The sequence below is a fragment of the Aquarana catesbeiana genome, linkage group LG10 (assembly GCF_042186555.1).
Source record: "Aquarana catesbeiana isolate 2022-GZ linkage group LG10, ASM4218655v1, whole genome shotgun sequence".
Lineage (NCBI taxonomy): Eukaryota > Metazoa > Chordata > Amphibia > Anura > Ranidae > Aquarana > Aquarana catesbeiana.
Window position 1 is genome coordinate 234,927,030 of NC_133333.1, and position 22,697 is coordinate 234,949,726.

The 22,697-nt window shown below is 43.5% G+C and overlaps 1 protein-coding gene across 1 annotated transcript in view; it reads right to left on the minus strand.

Annotated features, from left to right (window-relative positions):
• Nucleotides 1-22,697, minus strand: part of LOC141111282 (exosome complex component 10-like) — a 52,599-nt gene that overhangs the window by 11,880 nt on the left and 18,022 nt on the right. Inside the window, exons 10-21 of the mRNA XM_073603439.1 lie at nt 21,566-21,714; nt 21,425-21,475; nt 19,696-19,807; nt 17,378-17,425; nt 17,224-17,299; nt 17,003-17,109; nt 13,409-13,501; nt 12,238-12,312; nt 11,742-11,835; nt 11,549-11,622; nt 7,317-7,491; nt 7,150-7,211 (exon numbers count right to left, since the gene is read on the minus strand). Coding sequence (XP_073459540.1) covers nt 7,150-7,211; nt 7,317-7,491; nt 11,549-11,622; nt 11,742-11,835; nt 12,238-12,312; nt 13,409-13,501; nt 17,003-17,109; nt 17,224-17,299; nt 17,378-17,425; nt 19,696-19,807; nt 21,425-21,475; nt 21,566-21,714 — 1,116 coding nt within the window. The remainder of the gene's footprint in view (nt 1-7,149; nt 7,212-7,316; nt 7,492-11,548; nt 11,623-11,741; nt 11,836-12,237; nt 12,313-13,408; nt 13,502-17,002; nt 17,110-17,223; nt 17,300-17,377; nt 17,426-19,695; nt 19,808-21,424; nt 21,476-21,565; nt 21,715-22,697) is intronic.

Genomic DNA, 22,697 nt, shown 5'->3' on the forward strand with positions numbered 1-22,697 from the left:
AGGAAGGCAGAATAATATCTTGGTGTAGATGAAAATCTGAAACCACCTTCGGTAGAAAGCTAGGATAAGGGCGCAATACCACTCTATCCCTGTGCATGATTAAATAAACAGCTCTTTCCAGTAAAGAGCCTAATTCTGATACTCTTCTAGCAGAAGAAACGGCTACCAGAAAAATTAACTTCCTTGTCAACAGGACCAAGGGAATTTGACGTATTGGTTCAAAAGGCTGTTTCTGTAAAACTGACAGAACCAAATTCAAGTCCCAGGGGTTTAGGGGCGCCTTAACCTAAGGATTAAGACGTGTTACCCCCTGCATAAAGTTTCGGACCAAAGAATGCGAAGCAAGCGGCCGTTGAAATAAGGCCGAGACCTGGCCCTTGATGGTACTCAAGGCCAGCTTCATTTCTAATCCCATTTGCAGAAAATCAAGAATTCTACCTATGACATATTTTCTGGGATGCCAACCCCTGGATTCACACCAGGATACATAAGCTTTCCAGACTCTATGATAAATAATTCTGGAAGCTGGCTTCCTTGCATTGATCAAGGTAGATATCACAGGACCTGAAAGCCCACGAATCTTCAGAACGTGGGTTTCAATAGCCAAACCGTCAAATTTAGCATTTGTAAGGCAGGATGGAACACTGGACCTTGGGATAACAGGTCTGGACGTGATGGTAGGGTCCACCGGGAACCTACTGTCATTTCTACATACCAAGCTCTTCTGGGCCAAGCTGGGGCCACCAGAAGTACTGACTTCTTTTCCTGCCTCATCCTGCGAAGAAGTCGTGGCAGTAGCAGAATTGGAGGGAATGCATAAATCAGTAAGAACCGATGCCACAAAGTCACCAACGCATCTGTCCCGCATGCAAGAGGATCCTTTGTTCTTGCCACAAACTTGTCGATCTTGTTGTTGAACCTGGATGCAAAGAGATCTACATCTGGAACCCCCCATTTTTGGCATATGGCCAAGAAGACGTTGGGGTGAAGAGACCATTCCCCTGGGATTTACTGCTGGCGACTCAAGTAGTCCGCCTGCCAGTTCTCCATCCCCGGAATGAAAATTGCCGATATGCATGGCACATGCTTTTCTGCCCAGATTAAGATCTGGTTCACTTCACTTTGAGCTGCACGACTCCTGGTGCCTCCTTGGTGATTGATAGAAGCCACTGCTGTGGCATTGTCAGACTGGATCCTGACAGGGCAACCCTGTAGCCTGAGTGTCCAGGCCTTTAGGGCTAGATACGCTGCACGGATCTCCAGAATGTTGATGGGTAAGGTCCTCTCGGTTTTGGATCATCTCCCTTGGACAGTCGACTGTTCCAGAACTGCTCCCCAACCTGAAAGACTGGCATCCATTGTTACCACTTTCCAGGTAACCGGTAAAAAAGGATTTTCCTTTTTGCAGATTTTTGGGTATTAACCACCAACTGAGGCTCTGACGCAATGTAGGAGACAGATGCATTGGAAAATCTAACGCCTGAACCTTCTTGTTCCAGGCATACAGGATACTGTGTTGCAGCAGTCTTGAAGGAAACTAAGCATAGGGAACTGCTTTGAATGAAGCCACCATCTTTCCCAGCAGCCTCATACAAAGGCGAATAGAGGGACCCTTCTTTGCCCTGACTACCTGAATCAGTTCTTTTATGGCACTGATCTTTGCCTGGGGTAAAAATACCTTCTTCTGGCTTGTATCCATGATCAGGCTCAAATACTCTAGTCTTCTTACTGGTTTTAAAGAAGACTTCTCTAAGTTGAGAACCCAACCTAGGTATTCCAGGTAGTTGACTGTGGTGACCAAGTTCTGGGCCAGGTGGGCTACAGACCGGACTATCAAGAGCAGGTCGTCTAGGTATGCTATTAATGTTATACCTTGGGCCCTTAATCTGGCCAGAGGAACAGCCAAGTTCTTTGTAAACACCCGAGGTGCAGTAGCTAACCCGAAAGGCAAAGCTATAAACTGAAAGTGGCGTTTTTCTACTTCAAAACGCAAGTATTTTTGATGAGCAGGGATAACAGGTACATGCAGGTACGCATCCTTGATGTCTATAGACACCAGAAGTTGTCCTCCTTGTAGGATGGAGACTACTGATCGGATTGATTCCATGCGAAAGGACTGAATCTTTAGGAATCGGTTTAGATCCTTTAGATCTAGGATCTAGAATAGGTCTGACATCTCCATTTGGTTTTGGAACCGTGAAAAGGTTTGAATAAAACCCCAGTCCCTGGTCTTCCGTGGGAACAACCACGATAACTTTTTGCGACAAATAAATAAAAATGATGCGCTTGTATTATCTATTAATTCATGTGCTACCTCTTGTGCATATTTATTGCTTCTAAAATAAGTGAAACATTGTGTCAAACTTTTGTTAAATAGTATCTTGTGTTTAGATAAACCAAAACAACTCCATTGCATAGACACATATAGAGATATGTTCAGGAGACAATGTGTTCTGAGCCTATTTCTATTTAACACACCCAGAAGCTATCAGCCAGTGAGTAATAAAGATTTCCAATATAATTATAACATCAAAGTCAAAACATAGTTGTTAATCCACCTAAATAAGTTAGAACGATACCTCCTCCTCTGATAAACCCAGATTCAATGAGATTGTTAGCTGTGGAGCGGCTTGTCTATGGTAGCCGCCGGCATAGAAGAGAAATGTTCTCAGCTCCTTCTCCTCCTGTTAACACTCCCAGACACTTTCAGCCAGTGAGTGATAAGGAGAATTACCACTAGATAAAGCTTATAGTTATAGGATCAGAGACAAAGCATAATTGTCAATCCACCAAAATATGTTAGAACAATGCCTCCTCCTCTGATATGCCCAGGTTCAGTAAGACTGTCAGCTGTGGAGCGGCTTGTCTGTAGTTAGCCGCCGGCATAGAAGAGTAGATTGCTCAGCTACTTCTCCTCCTATTATAAGCCCAGGCTCAGTGAGACTCAGTCAGCGGTGGATCAGCTTGTCTGTGATCATCCACCCGAATAGAGGAATAGTTTGCTCACCTTCTACTTTTCTTCCCCCATATGCAGGATAAGATTAAAAAGAGAAAAGAAAATACCATTGCGCAGATATCAGCAAAATTTTAAATACCATAAGAAGCCACTTAATTCCACTCACATGCTCCCTATGACATACAGTAGATCGCATTTAAGAGGATAATGGTCAGTCACATCCAGCTCTGTGCTGCTCAGTGCTGCTGCTCACACACTACCAGGCAGATCGCACTCCAAACAGAGCGTCACAGGCTAATTCTCCCCATGCGTATCATCACTGACACGTGACTTTTTCAAGCAAAAAAAGTCACGTGTCAGCGATGATACGCGTGGGGAGAATTAGCAATGGAGTTGTTTTGGTTTATCTAAACACAAGATACTATGTAACAAAAGTTTGACACGTTTCACTTATTTTAGAAGCAATAGATAGGCACAAGAGGTAGCACATGAATTAATAGATAATACAAGTGCATCATTTTATTTATCTATTTATCTTAATTAAATGTGGGGTGTCACTAATTGACTGCAGCTGTATTACCTTTTATTTATTTATTTTTCACTATTGGATTTTTACTATTTCCACAAAAATCTTTAGTCCACTTCAGCGCTTTAGGAATTTTATAATTGATTTTTGCGACAATAGTCGCTCCAACGCTAGAAAGAGAGAGACTTCTTTTTCTCTGGGTCTCTGGGAACATTTGATCTGAGGAAATGAGGAGAGGGGAATTCTCTGAACTCTAGTTTGTAACCTAGAGTTAATGTGGAGAACACCCATCTGTCCTGGAAATCCTCAAGCCAGAGCCTTGAGAACTGTAGCAGTCTTCCCCCCGCCCGAGCGAGCGGGGGGCGCTCCTTCATACAGAGGCTTTAGCGTCTTGTCTAGTAGGCTTCCTCCCCCAGGACTTCTTTTGTCCCTGGGTCGACTCTGAGATTTATTTCTTGAGCCTGGCGGAGGAGGCTGTCGCCTGCCTGGAGGCTGATGCTCCTGGCACTGGGGACAGAGCCCATTTAAAATGCACGTTTACTCCTTTTCTTAACTGGTAAGAGTGTGCTTTTCCCACTAGAGATCTTTTGGATATAATTGTCCAAATCCTCTCCGAACAGCCTTGCACCACGAAAGGGAAATCCAGCCAGAAGCTTCTTACATGGCGATTCGGTTGACCAATTTTTCAACCATAATATTCTACGCATATGCACCAACCCAAGCGTAAGGCGAGAGGTTTGGATGATAGAATTCAAAAATTCTTGGAGTCTCCCTTACCTTATCCAGCTGCAGGGTTCTGTATAACAGACCCAATCTTCACCTCCCACAGTGGGCTCCGTTTGAAAAACCTTCAGAGACTGGGGCCCCCTTGAATAGGGGGTTTCGCAGCTCTGGGCCTGTAAAGCACCCCGCCAGGGATATGGCTGAAAAAAAAACAAATACTGGATCCCGGAGTCTAGCTCTCTAAAAATAGAAGCGTTACAGGTAAAACCTCGTTTCTTTGGACACGAGGCCTGGGTACCATCCAATTTGGCTTGGAAAAGACACTTTGAATGGATCCGGTTGCATGACTTGCCCCAGTATAGGATATTCCTTTGGAGCTCAGCACAGCACATCTTTACTCGTGACCAACACCTAAGACACTGGCGAAAAAACGGAGGTATTCCCAGTCAGGGGAGGGATTATATAGGGGGTTGAACTTCCTGTCTAGGGTGTGCCAGTGTCCAATCACCTAGTGATACCCTATATAACCCATCAGTAATTACTGAGGCTCTGTGTCCCGTGATGTACAAATATATATATATATATATATATATATATATATATATATATATATATATATATATATATATATATATATATATATATATATATATATATACACATATACACACACACACATATACATACATACACATATATACATACACACACACACACACACACACACACAGTGGTGGTATTTTTTTTGGGGGGGGGGGGGGTAAACAATCCACCCACTGCCATTAGTGTCAATGGTCACATATCTAAAGAGGCAGAAAATGCTCATTTGTCAAGGAACCCCTAGCAACGTCTGGAAGAACCCTAGGGGGTTCCATGGAGCCGTGGTAGGGAAGGGCTGGTCTACACCAGAGGTGTTTCTGCCCCAGTACATCTTGATCCATTTGAGTGGTTTTAAAGTTTCATTCCCAAAGTATACAGAGCAGGAGTTCTGACTTCACTTGCTACACACTTGTAGTGGTACAGTGACTGGAAAGCCAGAAGCAGCCAGTAAATTAGCATTTTCAGCAGCAGCTCAGGCATGGAAGACCCTCTATAGTCTCAGTAGACGATTACCTGGTTTATGAAACAAGGGATGGCTGTGTGCCAGAGGCTACAATGTCTCCTTTAGTCATTGCATCGCTTTAACTTTTCTAATCAGACATGATTCACTAAATATGAGTAAAAATCACCCCATACACTCCAAGGACCCCCATCGAGCCCCCAGATAAGAAGGAAATACAACTACGCCCCAGCAATTTATTGTCATAGTGTATACAGCAGAAGATAAGACATCATAGAGAGATCTCTGCATACATCTGCATCAGCAAAACATCGGACTGCACAACACCAAGCTTATCGATCACATCACACAGACAGCGATCACACACTGCGAGGACAGACACCTCGAACAGCCAGGGGATGTGCTACTCCAACAGGTAATTCTTCACGTGCAATGTGTTCATCCTGCAGCTCCTCTATGATCTTCAAACCTGGATCACCATGATCTCTGTATGCCTCCCCTTCACTGCTGCCCAGTGTCTCCTCCTGCCTGAGCCGCAATCTCTGGAGCAATCCCGATCCTCGGCTACACCTCCAACCCCACCAATGAGCGACCTCCTCCTCCTCTGCGGCCAATAGGATTGCTTCTCCTCTCAGCCAATCGGGCGACGGGTCTCAGGGCCCACTTCCTGACTGGCTGGGAGGAGAATCAGGAAGAAAATATCGAATATTAATTTGCTATTGTCACACAACTGGGTGGGCTCGGGGCGCACCCTTTATTGAAGACAATTAGAGCCTCAGGCTCAAATCAAGTGCAAAAAAACCCCCCAAAAAAACCCACCCCATTGGAATCTATGCATCCGACACCCTGCATGTAGATTAGGGGCCGGACCCCCTGCGCCCCATATGGACGGGCCGCCACTGTATACACATATTATAGATATTCAGTGTCTGGATGTTTATCAGCATCCAGTAGTGTATTTAGGTTTTGTGCTGTCCTAGGCCTGACTAAACTCGTGCACCCTCTAATTTAAATATGACCCACCCCTTGCTGTTTAAGACCCGACCTGAAATTTTTGAGTTGGGACACTAGTTCTGAGGGCAATGGATTCCCTTAATTTGCATAGATTTCCTCTCACTTCCTGTTTGGCTATGAGGCAGGAAGTGAAGGGAAATCTCTGCAATAGGACAGGGATGGTTTAAAAAAAAAAAAAAAAAAAAAAAAAAAAACACTGACAGGGGCTATAACCCTCCCTTATTCTTTCCAAAATGAAGGAGGAGGGAGGAGGAGGAGAGTTGCCTATAGTTCTACTTTAAGCACAAATTTCTGATAATTTTATGGAGAGGACTAAGAAGATAGAACCATGCCAATGGTGCAGCAGAAAACATATAGCACAGTGAGGAAGGTTTGTGGTCCAGGATGATAGGACAGTCAAAATTAGAAGCAGCAACCCCCCTCCCCCAGTTGTTGAATGCTGGCCGCCTGCATATCGGAAGCAGTGCGGCCGCTTTATGGGGGCGCTAGACTAATTTGCCTCTCAGCCCAGTCCACCCCATAAGACTGCCGCTAAACAGTAAGCCAGACTTTCTGTGCTGCCCCCCTGCAAAGTGCTGCCCTAGGCCTGGGCCTTGTCGGCCTAGGCCAGAATACAGCGTTGTCAGCATCAGCAGGCCCTTCCTCCAAATACTTCTTTCTGGGCCCCCAAATCTTAGGAAAACAGCACCAACTCAGAATAGTGAAGCCCCAAAATATAAGAAAATCCCCCACACGAAGGGTAAAGTGGCACCTTGACCTGTCTGTCACCTCTTAATATGGCCCTGTCACTTTAACATGTATACAAAACATAAAGCAAAGCCCAATGCTGGCATACAGAAAACATTTAAGATCATCATTTATAGTTCTTACTTTTCCTGACTGTGCTTGTTTATTTGGGTCAAACTCAGACCGACCTTCCACACGGCTGCTACCTGTATGGGAAATAAAAGATTTCAAGGGTGAAGCTTGGAAAAGAAGAGAGATGTATCACAGGAGTAATGCCTGCCCATAAATGACCCAAACAGAGTGCCACTCACCTGCAAACACCTTGAAATCCGACTTGCTGTAGTCGAAGGGAATGAAGGGAACCTTGTCCACAGCCGCTTCCTCCCCTGTCTTCTCCACGTGTTTTAACCTCTTCTTGTCCGATTTCTTGGTTTCAGCTCCTGGCTCGCTGGCTATTCTCTCACGCTTCCTGCTTGCATCCTCCTGCTGTGGAAAAGAGGCATGTAAATCCAAGAACAAAAAAAAAAAAAAACATATTACATCTTACCAGGCTGTATAAGTGGTGGGTGCTCTAGTTTATTTTTCAAGCTGTGAAATTAACTTGCCCCTGGCTAAAAACACACATCTAGCCTAGACCGACAATGTTGTGATCATCTGCACTGCACATTGCTCATAACATGATTCTGTGCTTGTATATATCTATCTATATATATCTCTACACACACACACACACACACACACACACACACATTAAAATTATATATATACACACACACACACACACACACACACACACACACACATATAGCATCCAGAAAGTATTCACAGCGCTTCACTTTTTCAACATTTTATGTTACATCCTTACTCCAGAATGGATTAAATTCATTATTCTCCTCAAAATTCTACAAACAATACCCAATAATGACAACGTGAAAGAAGCTTGTTTGAAATCTTTGTAAATTTATCCCCTTCCCGCCGACCGTACGCAGATATGCATACTCGGCTTTCCGGGGTTATACCGGGATGATGCCCGCAGCTGCAAGCATCATCCTGTTTCCGTTGTTTACAGCGGGCGATCGGCTACCCGAGTATAACAACCGATGCGGCTAAAAGCCGCTCGGTTGTTATACCGGAGAAGCGGGAGGGGACATCCCCCCCCCCCCTCCGCCGCCGTTACCGGGCCTCCCGTGCGATCAGGAGGCACGGTGTCTAATCGTGTACCTTCGGCGGCTGGGGGCGGGCTGGAACGAAGCTGTGGGCGGCTTCGTCCCAGCCTTCTCATTGTAAATGCGGAAGTGACGTCAAGACGTCACTTCCCGTTTACTTGGCTGCCAATGGCGCCGAATTTGAAAAAGTACACAGTATTCAGAATCGCCGTCTTCGGCGATCTGAATACTTTGAGGTGCAGAGGAGGGATCGGGGGTCTTTTAGACCGCCGATCCCTCCATAAAGAGGACCTGTCACCACCTATTACTGTCACAAGAGATGTTTACATTCCTTGTGACAGCAATAAAAGTAAAAAAAAAAAAATTTTTTTTTTAAAACACAATTTATAAAGTAAAAAAATAAATAAAAAAAAAAAAAATTTTTTAAAGTGCCCCTGTCGCCGCGAGCTCGCGCAGCGAAGAAAACTCATACGGAAGTCGCGCCCACATAAGTAAACGGTGTTCAAATCACACATGTGAGGTATCGCCGCGATCGTCAGAGCGAGAGCAATAATTCTAGCCCTAGACCTCCTCTGTAGCTCAAACCTGGTAACCGTAAAAATTTTTTAAAGTGTTGCCTATGGAAATTCATAGGTACCGTAGTTTGTCGCCATTCCATGAGTGCGTGCAATTATAAAGGGTGACATGTTTGGTATCTATTTACTCGGCGTAACATCATCTTTCACATTATACAAAAAAATTGGGGTAACTTTACTGTTTGGATTTTTTAAAATTCATGAAAGTGTCCCTTTTCCAAAAATTTGCGTTTAAAACACCGCTGCACAAATACCGTGTGATAAAAAATATTGCAACAATCGCCATTTTATTCTCTAGATTCTCTGCTAAAAAAAAAATAAATATATATATATATATATATATATATATATATATATATATATATATATATATATATATATATATATATATATATATATATTTTGGGAACTCTACGTAATTTTCTAGCAAAAAATACGGATTTTAACTTGTAAACATCAAATTTCAAAAATAGGCTTAGTCATGAAAGGGTTATTAAAAATAAAAAAAAACCCATGTACATAAGTGTATGATGCTACAAGCTTGGCACACCTATTTTTGGCCAGTTTCTCCCATTCTACTTTGCAGGACCTCTCGAGCTCCATCAGGTTGGATCGGGAGCGTCGGTCCACAGCCATTTTCAGACCTTTTCAGAGATGTTCAATCAGGTTCAAGTCTGGGCCACAAAAGGAAATTCATAGAGTTGTCCCGTAGCCACTCCTATGTTATCTTGGCTGTGTGCTTAGGGTCAGACCTTTGCCCCAGTCTGGAGCAGGTTTTCATCAAGGATGTCACTGTACATAGCTGCATTCATCTTTCCCTCGATTCTGACTAGTCTCCCAGTTCCTACCACTGAAAAATATCCCCACAGCATGATGCTACCACCATGCTTCACTGTAGGGATGGTATTGGCCACGTGATGAGTGGTGCCTGGTTTCCTCCAGACATGACACTTGCCATTCAGGCCAAAGAATTAAATCTTTGTTTCATCAGACCAGAGAATTTTGTTTCTCATGGTCTGAGAGTCCTTCAGGTGCCATTTGGCAAATGCCAGGTGGGGTCATGTAAGCCAATCCTCAGTAAAAGGCACATCTGGCCACTCTACCATACAGGCCCAATTGGTGGAGTGCTGCAGAGATGGTTGTTCTTCTTTAAGGTTCTCCTCTCTCCACAGAAAAAAGCTGGAGCTGTTAGAGTGACCATCGGGTTCTTGGTCACCTCCCTGACTAAGGCCCTTCTCCCTCCGATCACTCAGTTTGGTCGGGTGGCCCACTCTAGGAAGAGTCCTGATGGTTCCAAACTTCTTCCATTTATGAATGAGTGAATGGAGTCCACTGTGCTAATTGGGACCTTCAATGTTGCAGAAAGTTTTCTGTACCCTTCCCCAGATCGGTGCCTCCATGCAATCCTGTGAGGTCTACAGACAACTCCTTGTACTTCATGGCTTGGTTTATGCTCTGACATGCACTGGTAACTGTGGGATCTTATATAGACAGGTGTGTGCCCTTCCAAATCATATACAATCAACCTAATTTACCACAGGTGGACTCCAATCAATTTGTAGAAACATCTCAAAGATGATTAGTGAAAACAGGATGAACCTGAGCTCAATTTTGAGTATCATGGCAAAGGCTGTGAATACTTATGTACATGGGAATTTTTGTTGTTTTTTTTTTTTTATTTTTAATAAATTTGCAAAGATTTCATACAAATTTCTTCCACGTTGTCCTTATGGGGTATTGTTTGTAGAATTGTGAGGAAATTATGAATTTAATCCATTTTGGAATAAGGCTGAAACACAGAAGAGTGGCAACCACTGTAGACCAGTCATCTAGAGCTGTATAAGATTTCTTGTGTATTATAAACCGGTGTACTCCTTTTAACCACTTCAGCTCCTGAAGGTTTTACCACCTTAATGACCAGGACATTTTTTGCCATTTAGTGCTGCACTACTTTAACTGGTAACTGTGAGGTCACACAATGCTGTACTCAAACTAAAAACTCATAATTTTTTTCACATAAATAGAGCTTTCTTTTGGTGGTATCTGATCATCACCACAGGTTTTTTTTTTTTAAATTTATATCATAAAAAATAAAAAGTTTTATTTTCTGCTATAAAAACATATCCAAAAATAAATACATTTTGCCCAAAATGTATTCTGCTACATGTCTTTGGTAAACAAAAAATGTTATAGCATCTACAAAACTATGGTATACACTGGAATTTGTTTTTTTTAAATATATACTACCTACGGCAGTTATCAGAGACTTAAAGTGGACTGTGATAGTGCCGTGGGCAACCTGACACTCTCACTGGGGGGGAACTGACTAACTGCCATTACCAGTGACATCGCGAGAATACTATACACTGTCACTGTACTGACACTGGCTGGGAAGGCGTCAACATCTAGGAGTTAAACGTGTGGCCAACAATGTGTAATGTGTGTACTATGTATTGCTTTTTACTAAATATCTTCTATGCAGGGAAAAGAAACAGCAATCGTTCCGCTCTGTACAGAGCCCTGTGTTGATTGTCAACACAGGGCTCTGGGCTGTGATTGGACACAGCAGGTCAGTAAGTCCCGACTACGAATCATTGGCTGGGACTTACTGACAGACTCACATGGTGTGCAATCACAGCAGGTGTCAGTACTTCGCTTTGCCTGCATGGACCATCTGTCCGTAGTACATTGCAGGCGGAGGGGGTCCGAAAGTGGTTAATCACTCACCAAGTACCAATATTTATATATGAGGTATCCATTATTAGTTAAATAATTTGTAAATGTACCTTTATATTCACTTACCAATGTCTGCTCACGCACAGATGTCTGATTGGCAGCACTGCTCTTAAACTCTCGTTCAGCTTGCTTCCTGGCAGCTGTAAACAGATATCACCAAGATAAAGGAAACTGCAAATCCTTCATTAATAATGATCCCCCTGAATACTGCAAACCACTGCACCTGCTTCAACACCCCCCCCCCCCCCAGAGGTCCTACCTTTTTCTGCAATCCTCTTCTGTTTGGCCTCTTCCTTGGCCTTTGCTTCCCGTTCTTGTTGCGCTATACTCACAAGCTTCCAGCGGTTGCTGATCTAAGGTAGGAAGGGGAATTAAAGTCAGATCTGGACCATTCGGCAGTGTTGGGAAATATGTTGTCACAATGTACTGAGTGGTCACTTTAGAATACATACCTGTACATATGTTTTTATAGATTATTTCAAGTTGTACCCCAAATGTATGTTACGACATGCATAATACACTGCATGCCATTTTCTAGTTTAATTCTATGCTAGCCATACACCTCACATATCTTTGTATTAGCCCTCTTACACCCCCCCCCCCCCACAGTACTTTAGTACTTTAACTTTATGACAGATGAATGGACACAACATATCAGAACCATGACCCAAGTTACATATTTATTTTGGGCCTTAATTTGTTCCACAGATATTTGGGGGTTTTCTGAGCAAACATAACTTGTTAAACGTGTTCACCTCAAACATTTTTGTGTTAGGATCCAGCTTAGCGGCCTGAGAAGCATGGGCACCTCGGATGTCAGATGGCAGGAACTGAAAGATAAAAGAATTGCTTTGAAATACATTTCAGTCAAGATAAAAAAACATTTACCTAAAAGTAGGGCTTATTTTAATATTTAAAAAAAACAAAACAGGTTGATACTTGCCTACTCTCTGCAATGGTATTGCACAGAGTGGCCCCTTACCTCCTCCTCTCCTGGGGGCCCCTGCCCCGATGCTCTCTGCTCCTCCGCTTTTCTGTGTGCCCCCATAGCAAGTCACTTGCTATGGGGGCACAGGCGTTTGCTCGCTCTAGAGCTGAGCTGTGTGTCCATTGACACACACAGTGTGGTTTGGCCCCACCCACCCTCACTGGATTTGATTGCTAGCAGCAGAAGCCAATGACTCCCACTGCTATCAGCAAAGCCTGAGAGACCAGGAAGAGGGGGAGAGAAGACTTGCAACCGGGCACAGCACTGGATTGATAAAAGGACAGGTCAGCATAGGCGGGGAGGGCAAACATGCAGTGCAAAGATTTTTACCCTAATGCAGAGAATGCAAAGGATAAGTTCACCTGTCATAATATGTTAGAGGTTACACCCATATTCAGGGTGTAACATAACATGTTATGAACAGACCAGCCCCTTCACCTCCCCGATCCACACTGTGACAGCTAGTGGGGTTCTTCTCCCTCCCCGCTGTCACAATTTAAAAAAAAAAAAAAAAAAAAAAAAAAAAACACAACATGGCAGACCAGGGCTCCGCCCATGTCACTGATTGACAGGGCTCTGGGCATGGAAATAAGGTCATAGTTTTCATTGAACTACCACGGCGCTGTGGTTGTTCATTCATGCTTCTGGTCAAATGTCAGACAGGATGTACGGGCAAGCAGATACACTGGCAGATCTGCTTGGAGACCTGCATGGCATCACTGGTGCAATGCTTTACAGGCTCCAAAAAAAAAAAAAAAAAATTAAATAAATGTACATTACTTTTTACCTGCAAAAAAATATGTGCATTTATTATTTTTTCCAAAAAGCGAACTTATCCTAGGTTAAAAAACAAAAAAACAAAAACAAAAACTTTAGTGTTTAGAAACACTTTAAAAGGCGACTGGTCTTCTTTAGATGTTCATGCACAGATAACTTACCATACGGAACGGGTTGTCAAAAGACTCCATTATACTTCTGGCCTTTTGCTTTGCTACCGAGATGTTGTTTACATCCTCCGTTTCATCAGAATCCTAATGAGGAGAACAGAAGGAATTAGTGTATTTCTGAAGTAAAGAAACACATTTAGTTACAATCACAACCAGACTGGCTTCAGAAAAAGAAAACATGCTTTATGGAGTGGCCCAGTCAGAGCCCAGACCTGAACCCCATAGAGATGCTGTGGATTGACCTCAAGAGAGCCGTTCACACCAGACATCTTACAAATGCTTCTGAGCTGAAGCAATTTTGTAAAAAGGAATGGTCGAAAAATTCCTCCTGAACAATGTGCAGGTCTGATTCAAAGCTACTGAATGTGCTTGCTGCCAAAGGAGGTTCGACCAACTATTAACTACAAGGGTTCATTTACTTTTTCCTCCAGCACTGTGAATGTTTTATAAAAGACACGAGAAATTAAAGAATTGTGTTATCAGCTTAAGCACATGGTGTTTGTTTATCGTTGCAATTAAGATGAGGATTAGATCACGTTTTTTGGCAAATTACTGCAGAAAAACAGTTATTTCCTAGGGATCATATGCTTTTTTTTCTCATTGTATCTGTATTATTAGGCTGTATCCCAATTAATAAAATAGCCACTTGAAGACCGCAATCGGTATATTTACGTTGCAGCTTTCAAGTGATATACCAGAATGATGCCTGCAGCTACAGGCATAATCCTGGTACTGTTTGTTTCTTCCAGTGGCTGGCTTTTTTTTTTCCCCCAAAGACAAGCAGCCGATGCTTCTCCGGGTTCTCCATCCCTCTTGCCCTCTTACCAGAGAGCTTTTTGAGGACTTGAAGGTCTCCGATCAGCTCTATGGTAGAGGAAAACGGAAGCGATCTGTACTGTGTCACTTCCAGTTTTCCCATATGTAAACAGCACCATTTTTAAAATGAGAAAGCATCTGATCACACTGATCTTGGTGTGATCAGATGCTTTTAAAGCGGAGCTCCGCTAAAAAAAAAAAAAAAAGAAAAGAAAAGTCAGCAGCTACTCGTCTCCCCCTCCGCTCGGTGGCACCGGCATTCTAACTGTGGGCGCCCACTGCGCATGCGCGAGCCGCGCCTGGCAATCATCTGGGACCTGTGACGTGTCCCAGATGATTGGAGGGGGCAGAGCTGATCTCCCTTTCAACGCCGAGGGAAGTGATGCAAGAAGCCGAGGCGAGCAAGGAGGCAGATTACAAAGGACCCCCTAGCAACAGGCATTAAGAGGTGAGAAAAATAAAAATTTTCTCCAAATGTTTTTTTTTTTTTTTAATTTCATGCATATTAATTTTTTTTTGGGGTGGAACTCCACTTTAAGAGCAGAGGAGACATCTAGGGTCTAAATAACCCAAATATTTTTTTTTTTTTTTAATTGGAAAGATTACCTGTCACTGTCTATTGTCATTAACATTCTTTGTGACAGCAATAAAAGGTTTTTTTTTTAAAAAAAATTTAACCACTTCAATACCAGGCACTTAGACACCTTCCCGCCCAGGCCAATTTTCAGCTTTCAGCGCTGTCGCAATTAGAATGACAATTGCGCAGTCATACAACACTGTACCCAAACCAATTTTTTATCATTTTGTTCCCAAAAATAGAACTTTCTTTTGGTGGTATTTAATCACCTCTGCGGTTTTTATTTTTTGCGCAAAAAATTAAAAAAGACCGAAAATTTCGAAAAAAAAACAAGTTCTTCTTTGTTTCTGTTAAAATTTTTTGTAAACAAGTACGTTTTCTCCTTCAATGACGGGCACTGACATGGCGGCACTGACGGGCACTGACATGGCGGCACTGACGGGCACTGACATGGCGGCACTGACGGGCACTGACATGGCGGCACTGACGGGCACTGACATGGCGGCACTGACGGGCACTGACATGGCGGCACTGACATGGCGGCACTGACGGGCACTGACATGGCGGCACTGACGGGCACTGACATGGCGGCACTGACGGGCACTGACATGGCGGCACTGACATGGCGGCACTGACGGGCACTGACATGGCGGCACTGGTATGCGGCACCGATGGGCACTCATAGGTGGCATTGATTGGTACATATGGGTGGCACTGATGTGTGGCACTGATAAAACATATTGGGGGCATTGCTGGGCAGATCTGGAACATAATGGTGCCAATCAGTGCCCATTTGTGGGCACTGATTGGGCACATGTGGAAGGCCATGGGGTACATACCTAGCCATCCACATGTTGCCCCTTCCCTGGTGGTCCAGTGTGGTGATCTGAGGGGGGGCTGCGCTGATAAACAATCAGCACAGACCCCCCCGTCAGGAGAACCACCGATCGGCTCTCCTCTACTCGTGTCTGTCAGACACGAGTGAGGAAAAGCCGATCAATGGCTCTTTCCATTGACAGTGTGATCAGCAGTGATTGGTCCAATCACGGCTGATCACGTGGTAAAGAGCCTCCGCTGGAGGCTCTTTACCAAGATCGGTGTAGCGGTGTGTCAGGCTCACACACTGCTCCATAGATCGCCGCGATGTACGCCCCCGGCAGCATGTTGTCCTGCTGGACGTCATATGACGCCCAGTCAGGATAACTGAACCACTGCCCGGCCGTCATCTATGGGCTGGGCGGGAAGTGGTTAAAAGAGGGTGTAAAAAAAAAAAAAGTGAAAAAGCACCCCGTCCCCATTCGTTGGTCTTGCACACATAAGTAAATGGCGATCGCACTACACATGTGCGGTATCGCCACGAACATCAGAGCGGAAGCAATAATTCAAGTACCAGGTCACTTCAGTGCCTCTCTATTAGTAACCTGTAAGGCTTTTAAAGCATTGCCTATGGAGATTTTTAAATACCGTAGTTTGGTGCCATTCTGCAAGCACACACAAATTTTAAAGTGTGGCATATTAGGTATCCATTTACTTGGCATAACAACAGCTTTTACATTTTCCCAAACACTTTGTATTATATTGCGTTTTTAAAACTGCCAATACCATGTGACATAAAAATAAAAAAAAATAAAAATTTGCAAAACCCACCATCTATTCTCTAAGACCTCTCTCACATACATATTTTTATATTATGTTTGGGGTTCCAAGTAAATTTTCTAGCAAAAAAAAAAAAATAAAAAAAAAAAAAGCTGTTTTTTATGCAAACAAAACATAAAAAAAAAAAAACAAAAAAAAAAAAAAAGTGTCAGAAAAGGCCAGGTCTTAAATAGGATTAACCTATTAGTGTCCTGAATCTAAAGCTGGCCACACACTTTACACTGACAGATCCCTGCATCAACACAAGCGGTGTGTGATGTAGGGATCTCTCTCCTGCTGACACTGTATTCTGACCTCTCCCTTACTCCCCACCAAAGTACACTAATCAGAGCTCACAGCCATTGACTGCGTGCACTGACAATGCTTGTTTTCCAGTATGCCCATTTGACAGAAGTCAGTTCTGTTGAACACATGGACCGAAAGTCAGTCGGTTCCTGCTGAACTGACTGATTTTTCGGTGCAAGAGTGCCGGGTCTTGATCTGGTCATTGGCCTCACCCCCCCCCCCCCCCCCCCGTCACTGTCAGCAATACTTACATTGAATATAGAGAGAGTGGCGCATGGCAGTACTTTGACAGGGCTGAGCGGTCTTGCAGGGACTGGCTCCTCATCATTAAACAGGCTGCCGGCTGCTAATGGCACCGCTAGGGAAACAAATGATACAGTTTTAAGGTTTTAAAATTGATGAAGAACATGTTAGAGAACAAACAATTTTACAGTTGAAGGTAGTGGGCAGCAGATGTGGTCAGATGTCTCACCTGCCCCAGTGTACGGGTCATGTAGATATGGAGAATAGGTTGTGTCATGTGGCCCGAACAGCTGGTTCTCCATTTTCTGAGTAAGAAAAGGAAAATGAGCTTACAGAGAGTAGCTCCCTAAATTGTACAAATTGCAGACGGATATGTAACTTACCTCGAAATTTGGCATGGGACCTTTCTTCTTTGCTGAGCTAACGTCTGACTGTAACAAAAAAAAAAAAAAAAAAAAAAAAAAAACACACCACAGTATTAATCTATCCATACCAATCTGCACAACGCAAAAGGTTACAATGGGCCAATATTGGTCATGTAAACCAAGCATGGTGGGACAAACTAGTATTACACTATACTCTTGTGCTTTGTGGTCTCAGTGCTCTGATTGGCTACAGAGTTGTCGAACTGCAAAAGTTAGGATACTCCTATTCGCTGCAAATTTGTTTAGCATGTTAAGGATGACCTTCTCTGATTGCTTAAAATTTGAAGTACAGCCAAAGCTCTTTTGGCTGTACTGCTCCTGTGGATAACAGGAGTGTGGTTCATTCTGCACTCCTGTGACCCAAGCTTGGAAAAATTCACAACCATATGGTTAGGATCTGTCCACATGCCTGGACCGGCACCCAGCTCAGTATCTCAGCGTGCCACTAGGGAAACGCTGAGAGGCCCCCTCCAGTGCCCACCGCTCTGGCGAGCATGGAGGGGCAGAGCAGAAAGCTACTGACTGACAGTCACCAGCTCTCTGCTCAGGGAGCTCTGAGAACCAAGTGATCAGCGACGTTTGATTGCTCGGTTATCCGGGTTACAGCCAGCGGGGAACAAATGCTGCATCAGACCGATGCGGCATCCACCTAGGCAGGTAAGAAAAACACAAACCCCAGACTTCTCTTTTAACCCCTTCCTGGCAGGTTGGCTCCCCATGGCGAAATTACATTACTTTGCCTTTTGACCACTAGGGGGCGTGCGCCGGAGGCACACGCACGTGGCTTGCCACCGGAGCCGATGCGAGTGCCTGGCTGGCGCGATGACCGCCGGGCACCCGCGATCGCTTGTGACAGAGCGAAAACCGGAATACAGTAATCAGTGCATTTTTTTGCACCGATCGCTGTATAATTGTCACTGGTCCCAAAAATGTGTCAAAAGTGTACCATCTGTCGCAATATCGCAGTCCTGATAAAAATCGCTGATCACCACCATTACTAGTAAAAAAAAATAAAATAATAAAAAAAAAAAAAAAAAGCCATAAATCTATCCCCTTTTTTGTAGACGCTATAACTTTTGCGCAAAACCAATCAATATATGCGCTTATTGTGATTTCTTTTTACCAAAAATATGTAGAATACATATCAGCCTAAACTGAGGGAATTTTTTTTTTTTTTAATTTGGGATATTTATTATTATAGCAAAAAGTAAAAAGATGGTGTTTTTTCAAACTTGTCGCTCTTTTGTTTATAGCGCAAAAAAAAAAAAAAAAAAAAACGCAGAGGTGATCAAATATCACCAAAAGAAAGCTTTATTCGTGGGAAAAAAGGACATTAATTTTGTTTGGGTACAACGTCGCATGACCGCGCAATTGTCAGTTAAAGCGACGAAGTGCCGTATCGCAAAAAATGGCCTGGTCATTAAGCAACCAAATCTTCCAGGGCTGAGGTGGTTAAAGGCTAAGACCACCTTTTAGCAAAAAAAAAAAAAAAAAAAAAAAAAAAAATACATTCATATTTGAAGGAAGAAAAAAAAAAAAAAAAAAACAAGAAAAAGATTATATTTAGTATTTTTTTTCCCACCTAGAAACCTGCAAAGTGTTGCAAATGTGATGAGATGAGTGGAGTGCAGGTGCAATGCAAGGCTCCTGCACACTCCTCCTCCAGCTCTTGTAAGGGAGGTACAGGCTTTCAGTCACAGAGCTGGAGATAGCGTCAATGGACTACGAGTGCGGTGATTACTGCACTTGTGCTTGATTTGGAATGACATGTCTGTCTTCCGTGGCTTCTTGTAGTTTAGTTTATTCACAGATTTCTGTGACTGAGTGACACAGCTATGCAGTTTGGAGGTGAGTGTCACATTTGCACAATATTACACCCTAAAAAAGTTTAAAAGCACTTAAAAAAAAAAAAGAGTTAGTTTTCTTCAACAAATACTCCCAATGCTCTAATTCAGGAGTCTCGAACTGATGGCCCTCCAGCTGTTGCGAAACTACAAGTCCCATCATACCTCTGCCTGTGCTTGTAACGGTCAGCCTTGCAATGCCTCATGGGACATGTAGTTTCACAACAGCTGGAGGGCCCCCAGTTCGAGAGCCCTGCTCTAATAGGATACAGGCGGGCCTTGACCTACAAATGCGGTGACGTTGAGATCGTTTTATTTGGACCAGCCTGCAGCCAATGTCCTAGACATCTCCAGGTCTGCTCATGATCAAGGCTGTGGCCTCATCCTATAACAATTCATTATATTAAAAAACATTCAAGTAACGCTCCTTACCTTCAGTAGCGGGACCTCTCTGGCTTCTTGAATAAGCAATATTAATTCATTTATTTGTTGTCTCACAAGAGGTGGCACTGGATTACAGCAAGCCATGATGCCCTGTGGCTCCCTACACAAAAAAAAAAAAAGAAAAGAAAAATCATTTCAAAAACAGATTTCACAGAGAAACAGTCCAAATAAACAGCACTTGAGTCAATTGACAAATCTCTCGAAGGGTTATTAAACCCTCAAAGATGAAATATATACTGTATGTAACAGCAGAATTCACACATTTCTCATAATGCTGGTACATTTTTCTAAGCATCCCTGCTTTTCAGAACAATTTTGCATCCACACGGATACCTATAGTACTTTCTCCTATAGGGTGACTGTGCTGCTAAATGGGGTCTTTCTGGAGCCCCAGTCACCATAATGTGAACTCCCCTGGCCAGGCCCATGCACAAAACAGTACTGAAGCCCTTAACACTAAGACACTGCCCTGGATCTCCCACCAGTACAGCAATTGACAGCAGCTTCCCTTGAGCACTTCAATACCGGACACTTAACCCCTTCTTGCCCAGGCCAATTTTCAACTTTCAGTGCTGTCACACTTTAACGGCTTCAGATCTGTGCTATTACCAAATGACGGCAACAGCGCGGATCTACATTGCCGGGACGAGGTCTATTGACGTCGTCCCATGCACGAGCGGCCTGCGCGCCCCCTGCAGGGCACGCTCGGTGATCAGTGAGTCTATGAGACTCGCCTGATCACAGATCAGAGTAAGGGGTCGGTCCCGACCCCTTACCACATGATCAGCTGTCAGCAAATGACAGCTGACCATGTGATGTAAACAGAGCCAGTAATCCGCTATTTTTTCTCCTCGCGTTGACAGCGTGAGCAGGAAAAAAAAAAAGCCGATCACCGGCGGCCGTGAGAGGGACATCAGTCCCGATCACGGCGATCATCTGCCCCCTGCCAGTGACACCTAGCAAAAGGGAGCAGTGCCACCCTATCAGTGCCGCCTTAACTGTGCCCACCAGTGCCGCCTTAACTGTGCCGCCTATCAGTGCCCACCAGTGCCGCCTATCAGTGCCCACCAGTGCCGCCTCATCAGCGCATATCAATGAAGGAGAAAAATTACCTGTTTGCAAAATTTTATAACAAACTATGAAACATGATTTTTTTTTTTTTTTCAAAATTTTCCATCTTTTTTTGTTTGTTTTGCAAAAAATAAAAATCCCAGCTGTGATAAAATACCACTAAAAGAAAGCTCTATTTGTGGGAAAAAAAATGATATATAAATTGTTGTATGACCGCGCAATTGTCATTCAAATTGCGTCAGCGCTGAAAACTGAAAATTGGTCTGGGCAGGAGGGGGGTTTAAGTGCCCAGTAAGCAAGTGGTTAAAGGACAATCAGTCATGCAACACTGTACCCAAATGAAATGTTGATTGGTAAGTAACCACAGTGATTACTTAGATGATCACTGTATAAGCAATCATTTCTCTGTATGCTGGCATCCAATATTAAAGTGTTTACTACTATAATTGCTGCGATAAGCCATAGCAATCACATGGTACAGGGACGCTGTGATTGGTCACAGTGATCACATGGTACAGGGCCAATCACAATAGAAAACAATAGCATCACGAATGACAGCCATTGTTTACCACTGGACATGCAATCACAGCCTAGTACAGACAAGAGGTCCATTTGGCCTCATTACTATTAGTGGGGAAAAACTTACCTGGGAAGCTCCTCAGAGATCTTGAACATCATGTGATTGGGCAGGACATACCTGAAACACACAAAATTGGTGGTGAGAAACCCTAAACATAGAGATTAGAGAGCTTGCTCTTGCGTAGTTTACTCTGCTGGTTGTCTGTACCCTGTACTTTCGTCCTCCTGGCGCGCCATCTTGTCCCTCCAGGCATACAGGAGACGGAAGGCTGATAGCTGCTGGGTGTTGAGGTGCCTCTTCTGCTTCTGATACAGCTCCAGATAGGATTCATCCGTGAAGATGGGTTTCACAAATTTCTATAAAAGAAAAAAGGAAAAACAATAAAAGGAGGGATCTAAAGATAAAGTGCAAGTAAACCCAAACAACAAAATGATCTTATTTGGTCCCTTTTGGGGGGGCTGATATCCTCATCAACCCTAAATCTACCAGTAGCTGTTAACAGCAACGAAAAAAATAAGACATAAAAAATATAGCACAAGAAAAACATTTATTCTTCTAAGGACACGAAGCTCCACATTAATATTTTTCAGTAATCTTTTCCCAGAGCTCCGATAACGCCACCTGTTCTTACAATGGACTATTACTGCAGACCAGATGGCCTCTACTGATCAGGACAGGTGCTCTTTAATCTGAGGGACATGTAGTCACCTACAGGAAAAGTACTGGAGCTGAGGGGGGAAAAGAGCATAAAGCTGGGATTATGAAATGATTGAAAAAATTCAAATGAAAGTGTCAATTGACTGTGCAGCCAAAATAATCTCTAAAATGTCTTTTTTTTATTATTATTATTTTCATTTTTTTTTACTTTCATAGCCAAGAGTAGTTTGACTATCCTGCTTTAATCCCTAAACACAGTGAACATTTCCAGTTTTGCATTAAATATTCCATAGTTTTGGAAAATCTAAATGAAATTATACAATTTGTAACGTGTATTGCCAGCTGTAAACCTTTTGCTACTGACATACAGTAGAGGTCATACATTGACAGCAGCAGGTTTTATACACACTCCCTGTGGGACGGAAGCGACCAGTCACCTGTACAGCTTCCCAATTGCTACCACACACCCCTGTAACAGCTCATCTTCCAACATGAACCCCTGGTATATTTCCCAGGCTCCCATCAGCAGAACAGGGAATTTGCATGACAGTGCCCCTGGGTAGAGGGGAGGAAGGTGGCCAGAGAACATCCGTTCATTGCATTGCACCCCCCCCCCCCCCAACCTGAAAGGGACATCTAAAACATTACTTCTGGGTTCTGTCGTCACTTTCCCCAACCTCTA